General features: G+C 37.9%; 1 protein-coding gene across 2 annotated transcripts in view; it reads left to right on the top strand.

Annotated features, from left to right (window-relative positions):
- LOC117161105 (uncharacterized) overlaps positions 1-20802 on the top strand; it is an 81070-nt gene that overhangs the window by 41172 nt on the left and 19096 nt on the right. For both annotated transcript variants that reach the window (XM_033342358.2, XM_033342357.2), the window contains exons 3-6: positions 12661-14279; positions 14475-15482; positions 16631-17054; positions 18641-18741. In XM_033342358.2, coding sequence (XP_033198249.2) covers positions 12661-14279; positions 14475-15482; positions 16631-17054; positions 18641-18741 — 3152 coding nt within the window. The remainder of the gene's footprint in view (positions 1-12660; positions 14280-14474; positions 15483-16630; positions 17055-18640; positions 18742-20802) is intronic.

Genomic DNA, 20802 nt, shown 5'->3' with positions numbered 1-20802 from the left:
ATTACAAAGCTCGCAATCATCGCCCTGGACCTGCGATCTTCAACTGGTGGCCGAGAAAATTTTGAAAATATCGTGTCACGTCTCGCTATTTATTTAGGACCACTGACTTCTTTACTGCCGCTGTTTACCCAATTTCATATCTTTATGGTAGCAACTAAAAGATACAGACATCTGGTAGAGATTTGTTACACCCATTGCAAGCTACAGTTAATGTTCTTTTTTTTGTATATTATATTTTATTTCTTCGTATTTTCTTTGTAGTGTATTTTTTAGTTGTTTTTATTATTTGTATCTTTATTAATATTCTACTTATATTTTTGTATGTACAAATTTCGCGCAAAATTCGCGTAAAAATCAGCAGTCTGATGATTAACTTACACGTGCCATAAGATGAGGAAGATTGGAAATCGTAGTCGTAGGACAGCTTCGCCGTTGTATACTCGTGTCCTATGCACTCTTGTCCTCGCTGGATCGTTGCCAGTGCTCGCATGATTCCTTCCTTTTAATCTTCTCTATCTTCGTGTCTCTGTCTGTCCTGCTTTTTTGCTGTTTCAAGTAAATGATGCAGACGGTTGATGGATTTAGTAATATCTGCTTGTTGAAAGATAGGGACAGGGAATTGTATTGGCTCTTTTGACGCTGTTCTGTGTCTAGTTGTTTCCAGGCTGATTGAAACTTTGGAATATAGTTCTGTCAAGCAAAACGTAAAAATGTCAGATCTTATTTTCTACGAAAACGATTAAAAGAATAGGGTTGAAGATTTTAAATCGATTAAACTGAAACTACCCAGGCACTGTATACTACATAAGAACAACAAGCATCGGATTTTCTATGTAAAAGTCAGATGAAATTGTGGAATCCAAGATCTGTCATGAATAAAATCAAAGATCTCAAGGTTTAAATTAAAGAATCTAAGATCTTCTATTGCCAAAAGTAAAATAAAATAAAGAAATAATAAAGGGCAAAGAACCTGAGGCTTCACTCTTCATGGTAGAACTTGTATCTTACATCTGACTTGGTTAAAACTGAAACCAAATGAAATCCACAAGCTTATTAAATTGAATGAAATTTCTTCTGAACGCGTGGCTATGAATAAATCACTACTTGCACTTTCCACAATTAGAAATTCTGTGAGATTATTGCTACTACTAATTCGCTTCATCGCTTTACTTTTCTTTCATTCTCTGTGAGCGATCCGTCCTTGCATATTTCATATTAACAGTTGCATACTTCCATCAAGATTCTGAATTAAACACAGGTTGCAGTGAGAAAGGGACGACTAGAAACTTAATTGGAATGTTGTATGCAATACAAAGTTGTGCAGTGAGTTGAAGCAATCGTTTTCAGGACTTGAGTTGTGGAGGCTCAGAATACTAGGTCGTCCCACTTGCTCACGCTCGACCGTTGTTAACAGAAATAGAACATTCATGATTTATCCTTTCGATGGGTTTGGTCTTGATTCCCCTGTTCTCATGCAAATTGAAATCATTCGCGATCTCGTATTTGAATTTCCATTAAGTTTCACCAAGTTCCAGGCAGATCTTTCTGAGTGCTGCATGAAATTATTAAAGGGCCTCTTAATAAGAAATACAATCCATCTTCGTCGTCTTTTTCTCCTCTTTCTTCTCTTTTAATACTTGAGCGAAGTTTGAAATTGTTTAAGACTCTATGATATTGATATTGATCATGGAAAGTGAATTATAGTAATTTGATTAGGGAGCTATTACATTTTTGTCCATGTAGAACAGCAAAGTATGGATAAGATGAGTAATAAAAGATAGTTAATGAAAATAAGAAGATATAGTTGTGAAACTGTTAGATTTGTATCAGTATTTAAAGTGGAATAGATCTTCTATCAAAATAATTCCACATTTGATCCACAGAAAGGCAACTACAGAAGTAGTCTGTGAAGTTACTTAGAAATCAACTTAAGCAAACTACTTAAAAGGTCACATTAAAACTGTACAAACAACTATGACACGTTTGTACAAAACTGCAAATCAAACTAAACTACAATAAACAAACTAGAAGCAAAAGAACGAATACTTTTTGAAAAATACTCTCCCACTCGAGGACAATCTCCTCAAATGCACACTTAAATCATTCTTCAAAATGTTTCTCTAAATATGAATATTTAAAGAAGCCTTCAAACCACATCAAACATGTGCAGATTACCAGTGTTAAACTACGTTTCTACGATAAACCACACCAGACCATCCAAAAGCAAAAGAACCAGCAATTTCCCCACATATTTCTACATTTGATGGCGATCTCCTCAGGCTTCTATTCTTCAAAATGTTCCTCACCATAACCATTTAAAAAAAATCTGCAAACCACATCAAACATGTGCACAGATTACCAGTGTTAAACTACGTTTCTACGATAAACCACACCAGACCATCCAAAAGCAAAAGAACCAGCAATTTCCCCACATATTTCTACATTTGATGGCAATCTCCTCAGGCTTCTATTCTTCAAAATGTTCCTCACCATAACCATTTAAAAAAAATCTGCAAACCACATCAAACATGTGCACAGATTACCAGTGTTAAACTACGTTTCTACGATAAACCACACCAGACCATCCAAAAGCAAAAGAACCAGTAATTTCCCCACATATTTCTACATTTGATGACAATCTCCTCAGGCTTCTATTCTTCAAAATGTTCCTCACCATAACCATTTAAAAAAAATCTGCAAACCACATCAAACATGTACAACCATTTTACAAGAAATCGCACTAGCTCACCTAGAAATGAAAGAAATTTTCCAAAAACACTTTGAGGGTAGGCTTCTCAAGCTTCAGTTCTCCAAAGCATTCCTCGTTATAGGCATTTAAAAAGGTCTTTAAACTATGTCAAACACGTGCAATCGTTTCTCGAGTCCTATTTCTACAACAAACCACGCTAGATCGCCTGAAAACAAAAGAAATTTCCCTAAATATTATTTAATTGACAAAGAGGCAAACACGCAGAGGTGGTCTGTGATATGATTAAAAAAAAAAAGTGTGACGATAATCGTCATCGTTGGCGTCATCGCTTCACCAGCCGGCTTTTCCCCCTTGGGGGACGACCTGGTGTTCGAAGCCTCCTCTCTTTTAAAAGCCGTGCCAGGAGGGTGGCGGCGACCCCTTTCGACGTAGCAGAGGGGCGGTTATCGATTCTAGAGCTCTGCCCCTCCTCCCCTACTTCCGGATAAAGCGGCGTCAGGAGAAGCGTGTTGGCGACAGAGTGTGTATGGTTTTATCTTTCCTCTCTTGGCCTTCGTTTCCTTTTTATCAACCCCCTTTTCGTACAATTTCTTTCGTTTTATCGTCTCTGTACTACTTCATTCTCAGTTTGTCCTTCTTATTTACGGCTTTCTTTCTCATCGTTGCTTGTTCGTTTTCTAACAGCGTACAGACCTTTTGGAGTAGAAACGCCGCTGCTTTGTCCCCGATGTGAAAAGAAACAACCGTGGACTTCCCCTTTTGCGGAAAAGAAGTCTTGGTTAGAAGATTGTGGTTTTCTGGTTAACGAAATGGGATTGGGATTTTCTAAGATACGCGATGGCGAAGAATAGTAGCAATGTGGAATAGCAGTACTCACACGAAATATGCTTTTATATTCTTTAACATCGGTTCGTCCGATTTTTCTTCGAATCGAAGCTTCCAAAATGTAATTCGCTTCCTATTTTATGCCATAGAAACTCCCTGGACTCGCACGTATCTCATATACCAGGGCTCAGCCCATATAAATATATTACTCTACCAAATTAAAAATTTCGTATCTCTAAAAATTAACCTCTACACGTTAATTCATTTGATGAATATCTTTAATTATCACGTTGAACATATTTCATTCCCCTACCACTTCATTTACCTTCTTATACATTACCCTGTCTAACTACAATTTTCATGTTATCAAAACATAACCTAAACACGTGAACTCCCTTTGAGGAACATTTCTAACATCCTGTATAGCCATTTCATTCCCCTACCACTTGATTTACCTTCTTATACATTACCCTGTCTAACTATAATTTTCACGTTATCAAAACATAACCTAAACACGTGAACTCCCTTTGAAGAACATTTGTAACACCCTGTATAACCATTTCATTCCCCTACCACTTCATTTACCTTCTTATACATTACCTTGTCTAATTACAATTTTCACGTTATCGAAACATAACCTAAACACGTGAACTCCCTTTGAAGAACATTTGTAACATCCTGTATAGCCATTTCATTCCCCTACCACTTGATTTACCTCCTTATACATTACCTTGTCTAATTACAATTTTCACGTTATCAAAACATAACCTAACACATGAACTCCCTTTGAAGAACATTTGTAACATCCTGTATAGCCATTTCATTCCCCTACCACTTGATTTACCTTCTTATACATTACCTTGTCTAATTACAATTTTCACGTTATCAAAACATAACCTAACACATGAACTCCCTTTGACGAGCATTTCTAACACCCTGTATAACCATTTCATTCCCCTACCACTTGCCTCCTCCATCCACCCAACTGTCTCTGTCCTCTCAATTCGCCTTTCTCTCCTCCGCATTGTGCTTTCCTTGTCGCCATTTTTATTTCCACCGCCTACCGTCTCGCTCTGCCACACGATTTACGCTCGTACGTCCCTCCTCTTTTATCACGCTGGTCTATACGGTATATTCTCTGACCCCTGCGTTTCTCTCTAATCATTCAGGCCACCCTGTTCTCTCCCTTTGCCCTCTCTCGTTCCACCCTGCAAACTGGTCAAACGAGGACGAGCCAGAGACGAGCGGAAATATTGTTTACGAGATGAGAAAAGGGGTGTGTGGAGAGGCGCCAGAACCGAGGGAATAAATAGAGGGAAAATAGGGAGCCAGGATTTTTCCAAATTCTTCGAAATACCCTGCGTGTACAGGACTCCAATTTTCTGGGTTAGTCTCGCTCTCGGTTTCTCTGTGAGGATGGGTTTCAAAGTTGTACTTGTTGGCTTCGTTTAATAAGCGTGAATCAACCTTTGGAAAAGTTTCATCGTTTATTTTCACCCCTCGGTTGGTCGGAACGTTTGGTTTGATTAAGTTTGCGAAGGGACAGAGTGAGGTTAGATTTGGGTTTGCCCGACTTTTCCTTGGATCTTGCACGTGTTATAATAGCATAGCTTGGGATTACGTACATGTTCTTTATTATACAATCAACAAACTTAATTCTTTGGAATCTTAGTTGCCAACGAGAGGGTAATATCTTAATTAATCGCAGGTGCTTCTCTAGTTGGAAAATCTAAGCACAATAACAAAGAATTCAAGAAATTTGAATATGATCGAAGTTGATTTAAATATCGTCAAAGATGAAATTTAGGTACTTTCGAAGATAAGTGAAATTAATTTTAACTAACCTAAAGCTTTTTTGAAATTTTTAACATATAATTTAACACAATCTGCATCGTTACCCGTTTAACATAACCTATAACGAAGAACCAACAATATGAATTAAAAACTGGCAAATAAAAAATTGTGCATGGAGCAAAGTATTAATTTGGTATATTTTTCCAGAAATAAAATGAACTTTGCTCAATTTCGATAATAGACGTGTAAACACTCAACAATTGATAATAAAGTGGTTACGTCAGTTTCAATGACTACAAATTTACAGAGGTCTGAAATTGATTTAGATGCGCGAGGTGAAAATTATGAAACCGAGCTGCCATTCAGGTTTTCCTGCCGCCAGCAACAAATTTGCCAGTTTGTTAGCAGCGTAAAATCAGTATAACAGTATTTGAAGCCGCGCTGCGGCGTGGTAGTTGGTGTAAAACGTTTACGTAGCCGTAAGGTGCATCGACTGGAACGGTCTCTAACTTGCACACTCCATTTCCGGTGGACGTGGAGTTTGCACTGGGCTCCGCAACTTGTAATTGGGTCATTTCGATGATACTACACTGAATATTCGATTCGTCGTCCCCTTACTGTATTCTCGTTATCGCGTTATTTCGCAAAACTCAAACATTCAACATTCTGTAAAGCTGGAAATAATCGTTTTTCATTCTCTCTTCTGGAAGAGAAACTTTTGTAATCAGAGCGTTATTTATTGGAAAAATAATTGCTATTGATCACGGTGGCTTTAGATTGTTTAATTAGTTCTAATCGCTTGTAATCTGAAACTTAATAACGATTATAAATGGGTTAGGAATAGGCAGGTTAGGTTATGTATGATACGTGTACCGATAAAATGATTTAATATTGGTGAAATAAAAACTGTTTCTATAGTCAGAGTGCTGTTTGAGTATTAGAAAAAAAGTTGCTACTGATAAAAGTGGTTTTGAATCGTTCAATTAGCTTGAAACACGAAACCAAATAGTTTCAAATTCAAGAGTTGACAATGGTCGTAAATAGGTTAGGAATGGGTAGGTTAGGTTAGGAAACCTATACAAATAAAATGATTTAAATTTGGTAAAATAGCAATTAAGATAAATAATTCCTCTAACGTGAAAAAGCATCATCTGACGGAAAGAGGGGAACGCGTTATTTGAATGATAATGTTGAAAATGAGTTATTGAAGTTTATTCAAATAATGTCCAGGCCCAAGCTTAAACGATTACCTCTCCTCTGTCTGCGCCCATTGGTGGCAACCGTGTTTTGCATTTCGTTTCCCTTGCTTCCTGTTCAGTGCACGTGACGCGCGTTATTGTAAAACAATTTTTATCGCTCGAAAAGCTTCACGCGCATTCATTTCTTTTCTACACACTGTATTTCGTTCCGTTTATCACAATACCTTGTTCAGCCAGTTCACCGATACAGTCGAGGAACATGTGCGAAGAGATCAATGCTCAGGACTGTATCCTAAAAATTTGTTTGAGCTTGTTTGAAGCCGTTTGCCATGTTAGTTCGTCATACGAACTTCAGTTTGCTTAAAACATTGCCGATCGTAGATGGTAAAAAAAAGAAAAATATATAATTCAAACCACGTCAAACAAGTTCATATCAACTACTCAATAAATAATTTTGATGGTTCTTAAATTAGTATTTATCATTAGTAGTTACCAGAAAATGTAAATAATTCCTGGAAATGACTAGATGGAAGATTTGGTTCCTTTGTGTTAAGAGCTACTAACTGATAATTGCAGATAATTATCGGTTATTAAAAAATGTATAATTCTTGTTTCAGAAATAGCTGAAATAAAGATAGGTTATTTCATTAATCTAACGTAAACCACTTCAAATAACTTCAAATCCATTATTGAATGATTCCCGTTGCAGAATATTATCTAAGTACTGATTAGCAATTTCTGATAATGATCAGTCAAGAAGAAACGTAACTAGTCCAAACTAGTTTAAACAAATTCAAAATAATAATTCCCAAAATAATAATAATAATACCAGAAGAATGTAAATACTTGTGAAAAATATTCCAATAGTCCACTACTATAGTATCTCAAATTTGTTAATTCAGCTTTTTAAAAAGATCGATCTAGGGAGAAATTGATGTATACGTCGTGCGAAGAATAACCCATAATTCTAATATCACACAACTGACATTTATGTGATAATGAGCCGGCGCTTTGAAAATTGCCCCCTTAATGTATCTTCTATTAAGGTCGGCCATTTTGTAACGTTCCTCCATTATGGGATGCGGCAAGTTTGATGGTAAAGCATTAATTATTGTGGGGTATCGTATACACAGCGATCGATGGACACTTCAAATTTTCTAAAATTGAATCAAGTTCCACTCTTTAAACGTTTCTTCAAATTCTCTTTACTTCAGTCTTCGTGCAAACAACCATACATATGGTTCCCATAGGCACACTTTGCTACGATTAGAAACACGTTGACCAAAGACTGTCAGTTATTAATGCTCAGTAGCTTCATTAAAGCCTCCACTCAGTTTAATCAAGTTACAGCAAGTCAATCTAGCCGGCTTTCATTACTCTCAAAAGCGAACCATGTTATTCTCTTGAATTACATATAATTGAATGCTTTATCGCCCCTTTTCAGCATTGATTATCTAATGCAATATAGTTGGCAGATAGAGTTTCAAAATGATTTTCAATAGAATTCCAAAAATTATTTTCCGTTTACCTATACTCAGTTCTATGTAAATGAAATTAAATAGTACATATTCTAGGTACATAGTTTCAGGGATATTTAAAGGATTTAAAGATACGATAGGCATTAATCAGTGCCATGAGAAACATCGTTATAAACAGTGCAATTTTTGATCAATTTTTCCTCTATCTTTACCATGCTATAAGGTAACGTCCGACGATAAATTTCTAGTTTTATCCCGTCTACAACGCGGTGGAAATATCACGGGTCAAGGTGTTTTCTAAGGAAAGCGAAGAAATGGAAGGAGTTTTCAAGAGATGTGATACTCCTTCATGGGGAGGCTAAAGGTTGCTCGACGTTGCAGAAAAAAATGGCAATGTTACTCGCATGATAAAATGGCGCGCTGCAATCGCTCTCTTTCATTTCGTCGATTCGAATGCAACGTTTCGAACATTGTCGAACGAAAGTCCGCGAATATTTCTGTAAGGTGCGAAACTTTAAATGCTCGATGGAAAATTCAATAATTGGATATGGATTAATTATCGTACAGTATCTCTGATTTTGCAAGGAGCAGATGAATTATTAAACAATATTTAAATAGTACAGGATCATTGTATTTAATCCTTTAATATTCTATCGTATTAATTTATATGATATTTGAAAAATGTTTTATGATGATAATATTAAAATCTTATAATTACGTATATTTAAATAGGATTCTCTTCAAAAGTTAATATAAAATATTTAATTGAAAATTATGTAGCGTTCATTCGTCATTAATTATGAAAGCATAGAGAAGAAAATTGTGGGCGCAGTCGCCTCCACAGAGCTCGTCCATCGTGTGTAAGTGAAAAATATTGGAAAAGTATTCAAGTCGTGCGGACCGATGAATGCGAGAATGATGCTTCTGTAAAATTCTATGCATCCCTAAGCGAGAGACTCTCTAGTTGTGTAGATGAACTCGCCACTCTCACATATGCCTAGGGAGGATCGTTATTTTTAATGTTCTCTCTACATCGTTCACCTAAATATGTATCAAAGTGATGTTATGGTAGATAAATTTCTCATGCATACTGCCTTGTTTCTCCATGAAAAACATATTATCGTCCGATGGAATAGGAAATATGAAAGCAAGCTTGTTCAATACTTTTTGGATGATTTTTACCTACTAGAAAGTATCAAGAAAAATACAAGGAATAGTTTAGTCTTGCAGGGAAAATATGGAAAAACATGCTTTAAATCGTTTCATAGATTTTACTAATGCTGCGAATAATTATCGTATCAAGTTCCAGTTTTGGTATTTCCAGAGTTCTAGAATTATTTCATTTCAGCGTTCTGCAACTCCGAAACTTTAAAGCTCTGGGACTCCAAAATTTTCTAACTCCGGAACTCTAGAACTCTAAAGCTTGAGAATTTCGGAACTCTAAAATTTTGGAATTCCCAAATCTCAGAAACTCCGGAACTCCATAACTTTGGAAATTCATAACTTTGAAACTTCATAACCTCGGAACTCCATAACCTTGGAACTCCATAACCTTGGAACTCCATAACCTTGGAACTCCATAACCTTGGAACTCCATAGCCTTGGAACTCCATAACCTTGGAACTCCATAACCTTGGAACTCCATAACCTTGGAACTCCATAACCTTGGAACTCCATAACCTTGGAACTCCATAACCTTGGAACTCCATAACCTTGGAACTCCATAACCTTGGAACTCCATAACCTTGGAACTCCATAACCTTGGAACTCCGTAGCTTCGGAACTCCGTAGCTTCGGAACTCCATAGCTTTGGAATTCCATAACTTTGGAACTCTAAAGCTCTGGAACTTTAGGATTCTCGAATCGCAGAATTATAGAATTGGATCGATAACGTAGGAATAAGTATCGAAGATGTTTCGAAATACACAAACATACATAAATATCTGAAACACCCTGTAATGGTTTTATTGGCATCGTAAATTGTAATTGCGCAAATAGCTAAGTTTCGCACAGGTTAAGAATTATCGTCTATCCAAAGGATTTTCCATTGAAAGCAAACGTGTGCGTGTACATGCGCGGAAAATGAATTCCAAGAGCGAAACCAGTTTTACAACAGACACATTGATAATCCCCTATTCATTAGCGGATATGGAATTATTAGCCGAGTGAAATTATTGACAGTATGTTATACGCCTCCTTCAGACCCAATTTGGACAAAAAATTAAATCGTAGCTTACCTTGACGATTACAGCGATATCTGTTTTTACCGGCTATATCGCCAGGATGAAAGTATTTCCTCATCGATTAGTCAAGATTAATCTTGGCGAGATGAAAATAGAGGACATTGGATAATTCATTGCGCTGATTACGCGGCACTCTGATATGAAATTCGTACGTAATAGCACAGGTGGAGGTTTAACGATGTCGCTAAATTATTCAGCTGATAGTTAGCTTTTTGTACCTGAAAAGCTTATCGTTAAAACATAAATTTAGATAATTCATACGCAGGTGATTTACTTTATGTGGAAAATTTCTTGCAACTAGGTTAGGAATTCTAACCTTATGAATTCCAAATCAATCCGCAATTTTTCCTGTAAATGATTTTTTTTTTTTTTTGTTATACCACATACGAATAAAATTCTTTAAGGCGGTCGTAAGAAAAACGAGAATGTCGAAAACAGGCAGTGGATATTAAAGTCGAAATGACACCAGATACGACTCCGTAAATTTTGTAAACGGCGTATAACGAGGTTCGTTTTGTTTCCGAATGTCTTGTAAGGTTAGGATTATAAAATAATCCGTACAATCAGATGCATAATATATACTCTCGGAAGCCTGAAAATATTGCTGTGTCAGATTCATTGAGAATGAAGCCAAGCACGTGGATGCAAGTTTTATGGCGATTCGGTGCAGCGAAAAATTTCGTAAAACATTAACAAAACGCGACTCAGTGGAAGCGAAGCGTCGCTATTACGTGCTGTGTATCGCACCAGTTGGCAGCTCGCCCGTGAAAATAAACGCACCTCAACTGAAACAGCCCCTTCGACATTCCAATCTCGATAGACTTTCTGTACTAGACCAGTTTGGACATCTGGATAGCCACCTCTCAGATTTTTCCTCAACTTTTTTCCATTATGTTAGTCTTTCGCAACGGGTGCATTGTTCTGATTTCTAATTCAATTTCAGATTCAATCTGGCTCGAATCTCGTTCGATTTCGAAGCACATCTATCGATTTTTCGTTCTGCTGCACTTTTCACTAAATTTGATCTAAGTCGTTTTGGCAATAAAAACACGTGAGAAACGTGCTACTAGGAAATAAATTAAAATACAAAATTCAAGAAAGGAAACCGAAATATCGCGATGTTACGTAATAAAAATAAAGTCGAAAAGGGCTGTTAAAATTGCCCGAAGAGAAATAACGTGTAGGAGTAGATATTAGTAGATATCGTGGAAAACAATAATTAGTCGAATTGGATTAAAAAAGAATTAGTATTAAATTTTCTTATTGAAGAACTACAAGGATACGTTTTTTCCACAAGTTTTGATAGTGCAAGTTAATTTGCCACAATGAAACACGGTCGACTCTAGACGGAGGTTTTTCGAAAGGATCAGGACTCGGGTTTCCGGCTCGTGAAACGCCTTAATCGGCTTATAGTCAGCGTTTAATAACTTCTACACGGGATATTAAACGAGAACCACCGAACTTATTACCAGAACCATTTTTGCCACGCGTAAATCTGTTTCCCTCTGACAGTGAAACCTTATTCGGTCGATTGACATGGCACTCGACGATTGTTCGGATTTAGAAATTAAATTGGGAAATTTAAAATGTTGAACTTTGGAATAACAAGGATGTAGAAATGAATTTTTCGTAATTCGATTGCTCCGTGAATTTATTAAGCATTTTACATTTATTAGAAACGCCAGAAAAATATTTAGAGGGCGAGTGTTCGGAGAAAATTTATCGAACAAGCAGAATTAATTTTCTTGCTTCGAGTAACGATGGTAAGGCTGAGAGTAAAGAAGACAGATAGATAGGAAAATGTAGGGTGGGGATGTCAATCTCAAGATGTCATAGCTTCTCACAATCTTCTGCAGAGGTCCGTGGATGTTTACGACCACATCGGGCAAGCAAGGAATTATTGATCTGTTTCCATGCTTATATAACCTGGCCTGTTTTTTTCACTTCCGTTTGCGTAGGCTGCATATCTCATTTACTAGATGCATACCATCGTCTGGGTATTTTAGTTCCACCCCTTGGATATATGCGATCCATGAGTGCTATTTTGAATGTCTAGTCGTGTTCTATTAACTTTCTGCAGACCCTGAAAATTAAAATAACTGATATTTGGTAACAGCCATATAAGTCAATGAAACCTTGAAATATTAAACTTCCGCGACTCTTCTTTAGTTCTTGAATACGTTTTGTACTTAAAATTCTCTTTTTTGTCATCCTTTATAAAAAAAAAAAAAAAACAAAATAGGATTCTTAACCTATATAGCAGAAATTCTGAAATTACTAAAGTATTGATCAATTATGGTATCTAAAGCACATCCACGTTTCCCGTGTAAATAATTACCATAATTATCAAGTAATTGCAAAAAAAAAAAAGAAATGCGAAGCACTAACCAATCGTCATTTTGAATTTTCAGAAGCTGCCTCGGCGGACGTGGCTGGTAGCAAGACGAGCAGCGAGGCTGCGGAGGTCTTCGGCGCAGCGAAATTCTCCCCGGCAACGACGGCATCGTCCGCGGCGACGACAGCTTCGTCTCCGTCGAGCGTCGACGTCAGGATGGTCGCCTCAACTCACAACCTGGATGATCTAGGCATGAGCCATACAGCCAGCGTGAACAGCGATCGTCAGCAACAACAGGAAAAACACTGTCACACTTACAGATCCGCTCAGACGGCTCAAGACAAGAGAAGCAGGCTTAGCAACGTGATCAATAATCTTAGAAAAAAGGTTCCTGACTCCAGAAACGGGGACTCACCGAGGAAAGAGGAAGACGACAGGAACAGCGTTGAAAGGAACCTCGAAACTTTGGAAAAATATGTGATGACGGTGTTGAATGGAGTGATCAAGGACGAGGAGGACGATGACAGAGAGGTCAATAGAAAGAAGGAGGCCGAGAAGGGCAAGGAGCCGGAGAAACTGGCCGAGGACCAGGAAGACGAGGATTCCAAAGGTCCAACAGCCAAATTCGAACCTTCGAAGCCCAACGAAAGCAGAACAGAGGCTGCTGTTTTCCCGTCGGAGCAACTTGACAAGCCAGAAGCAAAAGAAAGCCCTTTGGAACGCCAGAAAGTAGACAGGATTGAGAATTTTCTGAGGAATGAAGAGTCCAATTTCCAGGAGAGTCTGTCTGAGAGTGTCAATGAAGAAAAAGAGTCAAACAAAGTGGAAAGGATGGACGAGGAGGATATTTGCAGGATTGGTAAGGGTTCTTCCAAAGAAACAAAGTCTGAGGGGCAATCTGCTCAAGAAACAGCAAGAAACGATGAAGAGGAAAAGAAAGAGAATCGTTCCTTGGGGACGATTATCATGGAGAGGCTGAGTGAGAACCAGGCTGAGGATAAGAGCAGCATTGATCCTGCCAAGGAAGACTGCAGAGAGTTCGTGTCTGACAACGTGGAGCTCTGGAACGTATGCAGAGATCTGCTGAATGACCTTCTAAATGGCATTAATCAGCTAATCGACGAGAACGGCCAGGAGAAGGAGCAAACGAGGACGTTGGACAATTCTGTGGAAGAGTCTAGGGATTCTAGGACCCAGGACTTCTCCATGACGAGCTTGCATTGCAGTTTACCCCTGGACAAAGTGGCTTCTGTGCTGCAGAATTGTCAGACCAGTGAATTGGTTGTTCCACAGTCGCCTTCGTCGTCGTCTTCTGCGTCTTCGTCGTCTTTTTCGTCTCAGGGCTCGAAATCTCCTTCTAAACCATCTTCTCCCACTGTCAGGCATCTCTGTCTATATTGTGACAGGAAGTTCATGTCGATATCTCTTAGACAACGACACACAGAGAGGGTTCACCAGCAAGGTGGTGGCAGAAGGTCGGAGAGAAACTCGAGGAAACCGTCACAAAACTGTCAGTATTGTTCTGACAAGTGTGCAGAGAGTTTGGAGGGCTTATTCCAACACATGGTTAGCAGCCATGGGGACAAGTACCATGGATGTTTACAATGTTCCACTAGATACCTCACCAGGGAAGCTTTAGCCGGTCATATGAGCGAGAATCATGGTGTCAATGTGGAAAGGAACCTTCAGATGCAGGTTAGGGTTAGGTATAATAATAATAATTGAGAATCTTCTGAAAAAGGTTCTACCGATCTAGATGTATTAAATCCTAAATATGACGCCCCAAGTTCTAAATGCCAATTTTCATCTACTTCTGTATCTTTACCTTTGCAATGAATTAAACAAAATTCTTAATTTTTTAAGTAATATAGTTTTCTACTTTGTTCACAGGAGAAAATGAAGGAACCTTCGCCCTGCAAGGAGCTAGGCAACCAAAGCCCCCGCGACGCTTCAAGCCCCAAAGAGAGAAGACCAGAGGACACCGCCCACGAGCATCGAGCAGAAGCTACGAACACTCTTCTAAAGCCGATGCATCCAGTGAAGGATAACTTTAGCAACCCAGGCAGCCCAGAGTTCGACAGTTCCTTCTACAGCAGCGTGAGCTGTAACATTCGAGAAAACCTACTGCACCACCTAGACGGCAAGCTCCAGAGCTCCTCATCAACAGTCACATCCACCAGTTTATCCATAATAGACACCAAACCTCAGCAACAACCTCAACAGTCCTTCTACGAACACAACGTTAATCAGATCCAGTTCCCCATAGACATCTCCCTGACTGCCGCGACACCAGTTTATTCTAAAGAATACAGTAACGAAGAGTACGAGAATAACAGTGAATATGCGCAAAAACCTGGCAAGAGCAATAGGTCTCACCCCAGGAGAGTGTCCTTTGAGAAGTATAACTTCCCGAGAAAATACGATGGGAAGGAGCAGTGGACATGTTCCATAAAAGACCTGAGCAAGTTCGATATCTCCACTCAACTATCTCTAAGGAAGAAACAACAACTTCTGAAGGAACGCCTCAGTTTAAACAGGCTGCGCCAGATCACTGTTCTTGCTCCCTCGGAGATTGTTCAGAATGAACAGAACCTGGATTCTAGGAGTCTCGAAGAGGCTGATGACGAGCCTTTGGTCGTGGCAAACAGCCCGGATGTCGAGCAAACGTCTCGCTGCGAGATCGTCAAGTCTTCTTCAGAGGTGCCGGATGGCACTGAGGCGAAGCAACTTCAGGACACAGAGTTCACTGTGGAATTTGGCAACTTCCTGAGGCTGAGGAGGTGGGACGAGAATACTTCGATCGAGGCAGCTAAGAAACAGGAAATTATTTACGCCGAGCTAACCGGGGAATGGTCCAGGCCGAGGGTCTATATATGCGGCGCCTGCGCCTCCAAACATGTGAGTCCTCAATGGAAATATTTAGGCGGTGAATGGCGCTATTTTGAGGTGGTTATTGGAATAATAAATGGTCGCGTTGGCGCAGATGTTATTTTCGAATGTTCTGATTCATACCTGGAGGTTGTCTCGAATCGATTTTGCAATGATACGAGGACAGAATATTTTTGATGACCACTTGGTGCTTTTTTCAAGAAATCGTATGGATCAGAATGGTCAAAATGATAAATCAGTTGCAGATTTTTTGTAGAAATTTGATGAATAATTTATTTATTTATTTATCGAACTAGAGATCAAATTAATCAATTCGTAGTCTTGTAATATTCTTATCGGAATACGTATAATAGCATGTAATTTACTGTTTGATACTCTATAAACTTTTTGAACATCTCAATAAAATATATTTACATTTTTGAGAATCCGAATATAGAATTCTAGAAGTCCGGAAGTCCAAAAGAAGAGGAATTTGTTATATTTAAAAAATTACTATTCTCTGACTTCGTTAGGAAGTTTCGCTATGAGGTTGATGACGGAATTGTCTTGAGAAATAGTTTGGAAATTGACACAGTCGACATTTATGAGCGATTAGCTAATTAATCAGCCTACTTGATTGGTAACTATCGATCGAATTGCAGAGCAGTTGAAAGGACATCTCTTCATGTTGATTGACAATTAGCTGTCGTCGAACGAATCTCTATTGATCGTCCTGCGATATTACTGTCGATTCCAAGTCCAATCGTAATAACCGTGCATGCCGATCGTTATTATCGATTGAGTTAATTGGGACGTTCGCTTCGTGAAATTGTCCCGTGAACTAGAACTTCAGATTGTTGCTCCGAAATTAGTCTAAAATCCTTTTCACGGTCCAAAACAGCACAATTGTCCATGAAAATCAATAAATGACAGAAAAATCATCGAAAGTCATAAGTTGCTCACCAAAAGCTGTTTAATTATAGTAGGGTGCAATTTTGATTTTTTATTAGATTTTCTTGAGATAAAAATATAGTAAAATAATTGTACAAAACTTGAATCATGCAAACGCTTATCTGGCAAGGACTATTTTATTCATTGTTTCACATAATAAAATTACTTAATTAACGAGCAATAATACAACGATGATACTAATCACAATTACCGTTTCTTCGTGATAGGTAACTTTGAAAGAAATGGAGGACCACAAAGTGATGACGCACCCAAACGTCTGGTGTTCCCACTTCGAGTTTTCTGGTGACCAAAGGGAACTTTACAAGCATCTATTTCTACCAGGAAAGGATGTACCCACGACAAAGGCGAGGACGGCTATCTTAGTGGAAAAGGTGTGCACCAAGTGTTCCAAGAACTGTACCACTCTACCAGAGTTGCATAGGCATATGTTGGAATGCGGAGGAGACCAGGCTTGGTTGTTAGGACTATTTGGCAATGGAAAGAAAAAGTGCAAGTGGAGACCCTTTGGAAGTCGCAGTAGAAGGCGAAGGCAGCGTGGAATGAAGAGAAACATTCAAAATTCCCAGACTCCAAGGGTGAACACTCCTAAGGAGAAGCAACCTACGGGGCCAAGGGTCAGGCCTAGTGACAGTGAGTGACCATTTTCTTCTATTTCATTTTTCCTAATTTATAAAACTATCAGCTCCTCTTCAAATCATCGATGAACAGCAAGTACTTGAGACAAAATTGCAGGACTCCTCTTTATATTTCCCATCAATGGAGAACAAATTACAATGCTGACCACGTAAATACTTTATTTCGTAAAAGGACACTGCTTTTGAACGAACGTAACTTAACATACGCAAAGACAAGTTTTGATGCTTGCATGTTTACAAGCTGATCAAGTGATCAATAGGAGAAGTCACGTAATTAACACCTGCTACTGGACTCTGATTAAGCCGTCATCTTGTAACTCTCTGCTGCTGTAATTTAGCTACCCTTTCACGGGATTTAATGTCCTGTGAAATATAAATTTTAATTAGCTTCCATTAAAGCGCGAATGTTGAGTTACCCAGCGTAACCAAATAAATTATGCTGTTACATCGGAATAAATTAATTTTTACAGCAAAGATAATACTTGTTTTAGGATAAAAACCAGTGTAATACATTTTTTAATTACCAACGTTATTAATTATCTCATGTAGAGTCGCGTTGTATCGTAACTTTAACTTTGGCAATTCTAATAAAATTTATTCTCAATGAAAAATATAAAAAATTGCAGAGCAACGCGCGATTTAGAAGTTAATAAAAAGCGAACATAAATAGGAACACAGAAGATAGGGAAAATTTGTTAACCACACTAGAGGAGCGTCTAATTATTGTACTAATTAAAACTTTGTTTCATTTAGTTGAATCACTTATCCAACAACTTCCCTTTGCCACGCGATAATTATGAATATGGTGAGGCATGATAACTTGAAACTTATTAACCATACGTTGATTAATATTAACGTGCCTCTAATGTCTCTACATATATACGTCTGTGTACTTACGTGCGTTTGCATATACAGTTTGGATATACAGAGTGTTTAACATTTTTGCTGGAAACTTTCACAAAGTGTTGCAGCATAATCCAGCAGAGAAAATAAAAAAGTGTGTTATATGCAACTTTCGTGTAATTTTGCTTTATTAAAGAGTTACGAGCAAACGTTGAACATAATCAAGAGTATGCGATTTTTGCCAACTCTTATTGAATTTTAATTCCACAAAATTCCTTTGAATTATAAGCTATGCTTCCAAAATTTGGGACACCTCGTATTTAAAGAAGAAACAGCTGATATTCAGGCAGATATAATCAAACATTAATTGAGTGATTAATAAGCTTTTAAACCACTATACTAGATAGCCTTTACGATACACGATTTTATGTATGAATAATCCCCAATGATTGGAATTAAATAACCAATGAGTTACTGTCCAAGTAAATTACGTTATTAATGATACAATGTTAATGAAACTTTCATGAAGCACCTGTAATAAATAATATATATATATATATATAAAATAATTGATATATTGTAGCATCATTCTTATGTAGAAGAATTAAGTTGTAAAATTTGTAAAATTTGACAGATAAACGAATTTGTATCAAAGTGATGCAACGTTATACGTTTAAGAAAAATTGACGCAAAACTGTACGACTTAATTTATGTTTTATACCGTTTTTCTGTTCATAGGGGAGAGCATACAAAAGATGTTAGCCAACTTACCCCCCAAAAGGGCAACCAGGAAGGTACTGCAAGACAATACGGCGCGGACCCAGGGCAGACTACGTACTGTAAGTGTTGAATATTTGAACAATTCAATTAACTTCATGCTAGATGTTCAGTTTTCGTGTTCATGTGGTTTTAATGTCGAATAACACCGGAATCATCATCCACGTGCTATTCATACTAAGCAGAATTAATTGTCATACATATTAATTGACACACAAATGAAGTAGAGTTGAGATATCTGGAAATATAATTATCAACTAGAGAAGAATAGTACGGCAACAGTAAATAAAGTTCCTTTAAATTCTTAAACAAAAACCTTCGATCTACCCTTATTATCGAGGAGGGAAAAATATCTCTGTAAAATTGAAATCTAAGCTAAAACATTTTCAATCGCGGATATAAAGCTTAATCGTTAAACACATAAACGTACGTATAAGTGAGCGGTCAGTAATTGTAACATTAAAAAAGCCTCTGCCTTACCTCCTTCACTGGGAAGTAAAAAATTGCAAATTTCTGTGAAATAGAAATTCGCATGGAAGCTAAAAATGAAGGAATTCCGATACCAAATACGTAACTTAATCGCTAATCACACGTCTACAAACGTAAGTTATCAGCAGTTACGAAATTGCCAAATAGGAAATGAGAAATGAACGAAAGAAGTTCTTCGCTTCGACGACGAGAATTTCAAAATTGTGGAAAAATTTAACTCAACGACAAGATAAAAAAAAAAGGGGGAAGATTGAAGCTTCAAGTACGCAAGTTAATTGCTGGAAAGACACGTGTAAGTGGTGAGCAATAATGCAACAGACAAGAGGACCTACTGACCGTGAAAGAAAGCTGCCGAGTCAGAAAAAGAAAGAGTTTTTAAGAGGACAATTTGCAAAAAATGCATGCTCTGTGCCAAGAAGCAAGCTGGTAAGACACGGTGACCCAAAAAGCATGCACAGACCGGCGACTGGTTGGAATTAGGTAAACGAGCAGCTCGCAAACAGCTCCAGTTAGCGGATGACCCGAATCCTGACGAAAAAGATGAAACTCGATAATGATAAGGCAATAACATGGGACCGGCTCCGGCTGGACGACACGGATATAAGTGGAGTATTGATTAGCCAACACGGTTGTCCGCACGTTGCACACACGGACCCATATACACATAGGGAGGATACGCCACGTAGTCACACCGACAAGACGGTTTTCGTGCTCTCTTAGAAAACTGGCACACGATTGACCCGTCTATGGACACTCCCTTGGCATTTTTGTCGAAGCAAGAACTATTACATTTGAAAAGTCTCGCTGGTTCCATCTAATTCGAATCGACCAGCCGTGGAACAAGCGCAGAATTTCCAGAGTGATTTTTATTAGGATAAGAGAAACATGTATAATGTTACGTATAGTGTTATTGATGTGGAATTGGGGTTTTAAGGATTTCACCACCAGGGATGGTGAGGATTTACGACACTTTAGAATTATACTGCTTTGTTCGTTAAAAAGCCTTTAGAAATTTTGTAAGAACTAGAAACACTTAGGATTGATTTTTAAGAGCACTGCTGGAGGTACTAATTTTAAAGGGTCACAGAATAGGAATTTTAGGGACTAGAACTGAGAATTTAGGATTGGTGAGTATTCATAATATTAAAGTTTGGTGTTTTCTTCTTTTTCTTTTTATGCCGAGAGATACAAGAATTTATTAAGATAAAAGTAGAAATCGTTAAGAGTTTTATTTGCTGGATACAAGCACTGTGGATTATAATGCGTTCAGTACAAAGATACAAGGATTTTGTTGAAGAATTTGTTGTTTTATTAAGAGGTGATTTATAAAAAAGATCTCGGACTTGATTATTCTAGTTAGTATTGAATTTTCAAACACTTCAGATTTAGAGGATTATTGAATCACAGACCTAAAAGAATACTTAGTTACTTCTTCAAACAAAAGAATCCACAAACCAAAAACTTCTTTGCTCAAAGTAAAGTAGCGAATCCCGTAGGGCTCAACTTAAATACACCATAATAATCCCCGTGACGTGTTGCTCAAGAAGCTTCCATAAATCACGGGAACAGTTGATTCCGTAGGTTGCACCAAAAAAAAAAAAACTCCCCTAACTTTCCGTAGAGAGCACAGAAAA

The sequence above is a fragment of the Bombus vancouverensis genome, chromosome 16 (genome assembly GCF_051014615.1).
Source record: "Bombus vancouverensis nearcticus chromosome 16, iyBomVanc1_principal, whole genome shotgun sequence".
Lineage (NCBI taxonomy): Eukaryota > Metazoa > Arthropoda > Insecta > Hymenoptera > Apidae > Bombus > Bombus vancouverensis.
Note: the sequence above shows the minus strand (reverse complement) of the source record. Positions and strands in the feature narration are given on the sequence as shown.